At 37.8% G+C, this 5194-nt stretch overlaps 1 protein-coding gene across 1 annotated transcript; it reads left to right on the top strand.

The window, feature by feature from the left end:
* Positions 1-517: 517 nt before the first annotated feature.
* Positions 518-4461, top strand: LOC143451818 (glycine--tRNA ligase-like). Its single transcript, XM_076952562.1, has one exon. It carries the CDS (start codon positions 1794-1796, stop codon positions 3984-3986), a length of 2193 nt encoding a protein of 730 aa, XP_076808677.1. The 5' UTR covers positions 518-1793; the 3' UTR covers positions 3987-4461.
* Positions 4462-5194: the final 733 nt, after the last annotated feature.

Raw genomic sequence — 5194 nt, 5'->3', positions numbered from 1 at the left:
AAATGGTGCCATCATAAACGACTATAAATAGCGGATCGAAAAAGTCTGGTCATCTAGTCTAGTGTTTGTATTAACTCTCTGGATCCGGCACATCTCTAGTGGTCTCACCAAATATTACTAAGTACCTAGTAATATTTAGTAACACAAAGGTCTACTAACTTTGGGTCACACCGGGAATACAAGGATTTTGATTGAAAAACTTGCACGGCGTCATGGGACATTTTTACGTCACGATGCCCGGAACAAATTTGGTACAACATCCGTCACACCAGTACTAAAGTTGGTAAAGCCTTTTACACACCATTCAGAAAGCAAAAGAATAAATGGTAATGTTTGGATGATTTTGACCCTATAGGCTTAAACTTGGTAAAACTATTTTCCACCACTCGGAACATGGTACTCACCTTTTACCTCCTGATTGTTCTGAATGATGCGTAAACGGAGCTACCGCACAAATTGACGAAGCGAAGCATTACATGATGTTTATGTGAACACGTTGCATCACTATGATTCAAGAGACAAGGCTCAAGACCACAGAATTTGTATAATTCATAGGATTCTTGGTCGGTTAATCCAAAGATTATTAAGAGGTACTTAATAATCTTTGATTCAAATTCAACCCATGGACAATCAATTCATCAGGACTGAAGTCATTCAGCCTAGGAAGAGGACGATCTAACCAACGTTTTTGGGTTAAATATTCCCTAGGTTGAAATCCGAGATTCCTCAATGCGTACGCCAAACTTTTTCTTATCTTCACGCTGAATTAGGCTAGCCTATAATGAATAAACGAAGAATTAAGGCTTATGTGCACGTTAAAATTTGCACACACGATTTATTTTACTGGTTAAAACTTCAAATGCATATTATACTGAGGTTCAAAAATAGGCAAAACTAAAGAAAGGCAGTAGGTCTATCAGTGTTACCAGCTGCCGGTTACCGAATTTGGCATAAACTAGGCCTAGCCTATTTAGGTAAACGGCTAGGATTAGGATTTTCTTGCTTGTTAAATTGCTGTTGGTGAAGGAAATAGCCTAGTGACTTACTTTATCGGCTACCGTTTATCAAAGTAGAAAAATGCGCATAAGATAAATAGCAATTAGGCTAGTTTGTTAATTGCACTGTATGCTCGTTTTTAACTTAAATCGACCTTCTAATTTTTCTAAAGTGTATGTTAACCTGAAAATTATCCCCTCTGACCCAAACTCTGTGCTTCTGATGATTAAATGTACGGTACTAAGTTAGGTTGCAAATTGGAAGAAATGCAAATTTCCAAATTAATATGACAATTTTGTTTTTCCAAGTTCAAGATTAATTTAAAACTAATCTCCTTCTACCAAAATTCTCGCCTTTTATGTCTAACTACATCAAAAATAAAGTTCAACAAATAACAGAAGTCAACTACTTGCATGGTTTGAACTTGACATCGCTAGCATAATATTAACCCAATCACCCACCACTACAATTGCAATTTCCCCTAATGTCTTTGAAAATATCAAGGTACATTTGCCATGCCTTTTATCATAGCCCAATCCAAAGGCATTGTAATGACTATAGCAAAAGTAGTGCCATTTTTTAAAGCTACTTGGGTCACATATATATAATTGTCCAATGCCAGTATGTTCCAAAAGCTTTGCTTTTGCCTAACCAGTGTTGTTATAATTGCTCTCACCTGGTGCTTTTCTGTTTTATTTTATGCTACTGCTTTTATCTTTTATCCATTGCTTGGTAGTGCCTTCACTAATGTCCGTTAAGTATTTTGACAGGTGGCACTTTAAGCTGTATCACTTCTCATGCTGAAACACTTATGTCAGCTAGTTACTGGAAGGTCACTGTATTGCTGTCAAAGAAGTCACAGTAGAATTAATAAAAACATCTTACGAAAAAAAGAGTTGGATTTACTAAAGCAAAATCGGACAAATTTTGAAAAGGAATTAAGGACTCTTGAACTTGGCCTCATGGAGGACATTGAGAAGTTACTTGCTCCTCTTCGGTTATCAGTTAAAGAGCAAGGAGATGCTGTTCGGACATTGAAGGAATCCAGAGCTCCTACACTAGATGTACAGAAGGCTGTTGCGGAATTAAAAGTAAGAAAGAAAAAGTTACAAGACAGGGAAAATGAGCTTGTGGCAAAAGAAGATTTTCCTCGAGCGAAAATGGAGGACACTCTCAAGCGTCGATTTGTCTATGGACAGTCATTCGAGATTTATGGTGGAGTGAGTGGTCTCTTCGACTTTGGACCAGTCGGGTGTATGCTAAAAAACAATGTTATAGCGGAATGGAGACAACATTTTATCTTAGCCGAACAGATGCTTGAAATTGACTGTACCATGCTCACTCCAGAAAATGTTTTAAAAGCGTCTGGTCATGTTGAAAGATTTGCTGATCTCATGGTGAAAGATGAGAAGACCGGAGCTTGTTTTCGAGCAGATCATTTACTTGAAGCTCACTTGGAAAAACTTCTCCAGGACAAGAAGTTTCCAGAAGAAAAAAAGATGAGGTGTCGAGAGGTCATGAAACAAATTGAAACTTACGGAAAGGAAGAGCTCACGAAACTGATGAGAGAATTTGAAGTTGTTTCTCCATTAACAAAGAATCCGATTTCTGATCCAATGGAGTTCAATCTTATGTTTCAAACGTTCATTGGGCCTGGTCATGGAATGCCTGGATATCTGCGTCCAGAGACAGCACAAGGCATATTCCTAAATTTTAAGCGTCTCTTAGAATTCAATCAAGGTCGATTACCTTTTGCTGGAGTACAAATTGGAACGGCTTTTCGCAATGAAATTTCTCCAAGATCTGGATTAATTCGAGTAAGGGAATTTCAACTCGGTGAAATAGAGCATTTTGTTGACCCACAGAACAAGAAACATGTAAAGTTTTCTAGTGTTTCTGATTTAAAGATACCACTGTATACGGCTCAAGCTCAGTTAAACGGAGAACCTCCAAAATTTACCTCACTAAAAGAAGCTGTTGAAGGGGGACTTATTAGTAGCGAAACACTTGGATATTTCTTGGGAAGAATTTACTTGTTTTGCCTGAAAATCGGAATAAACCCTACAAGGTTTAGGTTCCGGCAACACATGGATAACGAAATGGCTCATTATGCTTGTGATTGTTGGGATGCTGAATGCAAGACTTCTTATGGCTGGGTAGAATGTGTTGGCTGTGCTGATAGGTCCTGTTTCGACCTTCATTGTCATGCACGCGCCACTAAGGTCAATTTGGCAGCAGAGCGTCATCTCGCACAACCAAAGGAAGTGGAAGTTGTGAAACTGGTTTGCAACAAACAGGCAATTGGAAAGGCATTTAAAGCAAAATCGAAAGCTATACAAGAACATCTAGGGTCCCTTGGTGAAACAGAAATTGAAAATTTAGAATCAGAATTAGCAACAAACTCCAAATATGCATGTGAGGTTGATGGTGCGACTTTTGACATCCTACCAGGAATGTTGAGCATAAAACGCAGCAAGAAAACTGTCCAAGTAGAGGAGATAGTACCTTCTGTTATTGAACCTTCATTTGGCTTCGGACGTTTGTTGTATTCCACGTTAGAGCACAACTTTAAGATTCGTGCGGCTGATGAGCAAAGAACCTTTTTCTCTCTTCCAGTCAACATCGCTCCTTACAAATGCTCTTTGCTTCCTCTAAGTAACAAGTCCGAGTTTGATCCATTTATTAACAAGTTATCATCTACCCTCACCAAGCTTGGAGTGTCCCACAAAGTCGACACTTCATCTGGATCAATAGGAAAGCGGTACGCTCGAACAGACGAGATTGCTGTCCCGTACGGAATAACGGTTGATTTCGATACGGTGAAGATTGAGCCTCATTCAGCCACCCTTCGCGAGAGAGACACTCTTGTTCAAATTCGTGTCGATGTTGAAGAACTTCCTCTTCTCGTTGGAAAACTTGTCTCCGGAGAGGTGACATGGGATGAAGCCATGAAGACATATCCCATTTTTGAAGATCAGATTAATAAATGAGGCTGTTGAGATACATGTTTTTTATCTTACAATTTACCCACTCGCAGTGGGCCCACTGCGATAAGTTCTGTTTTCGACAACCCACTAAGTTCTATTTTCTCGAGTTCAAGGCTGTGAATGATGTAATGTTGTCTGTAGGACAAAGTGGTATTCTTAGGAAAATGATATGATTTAGGGTAATTGTTTGGAAATTTTCATTTTTTTTCTCGGCATGTTGCAACATTTCCTTGGAATATTTGGTGTAATTAGCAGATTTTAGGCAAAATATTTATTTGCATATTTAAAACGAAGCAATTTAACTTTGTATATAATACTGTTACTGCTAGTAAATAACTAAGAACATGGTGTGGTGAGTGCATAGTGATGTTAGTGTGTAATGCCTTTTTTCTCTCTGTTCTGAATTTAACTGCAAATGTTGTTACTATCAGAAACATATATAAGATTCAACTAACATACTGTTTGATATTTGCAAGGATAGCTTATTAGTTATTACACAAAGGATTAATTTAAATTAATCTTCGGTGGTTTTCAAACTGTTTGCCGTGAAGGATTTGAAAAGTAATTTGTTGTAAACATCTGTTTGGTCCAGAAAACAGTTTCACACCCACATGAAGGGCTGAATAGGAAGGATTTATGACAAAATAATCCACTAATGCTCATATAATGCACTTTTTTACCTGATCCCACAAAATTCATATATCATACATCATAACGTTGGTACAAATACGAAGAATTGGTCAGGTAATGCTGTAACTATTGGTGCAATAATTCATGATTGTTAAAAGTGTAGGCTGTATGGCATGAGAATTGGTGTTGTGACAAAATACTTGACATGTTTACAGGTGGTAATAAATTTTTCTTCACATTCAAATTGAAGCAATCTTGTGTCTTCATTTTCAAAATATGCAACGTGTCACAAAAAAACTTAACGATTTTATTAGTGTGCCTCATATGCTACAAAAAGTTTGACATCTTGTGAACCACTGATCTAGATGCTAAACTCTGCACCAGGGAGTCGAACCGTAGTGTAAAACTCTGGTTCAGGTTTTACAAAGTTTTATTTTTCAGGTACTATGTTTCAGGTTCGCATCGGGTGCACACATTCATTCCACTCTGGGTTTAGGTTCAGCAAGCTTGCTAACATACGGTTCACTCCGGGTTCAAATAATATCCAGCTATTCATTTTTTTTCAATTTCTTCAAATGCAA

Source organism: Clavelina lepadiformis, chromosome 4, assembly GCF_947623445.1.
Source record: "Clavelina lepadiformis chromosome 4, kaClaLepa1.1, whole genome shotgun sequence".
Lineage (NCBI taxonomy): Eukaryota > Metazoa > Chordata > Ascidiacea > Aplousobranchia > Clavelinidae > Clavelina > Clavelina lepadiformis.
The sequence above is the reverse complement of the archived record's forward strand: the minus strand, read 5'-3'. Positions and strand labels throughout refer to the sequence as shown.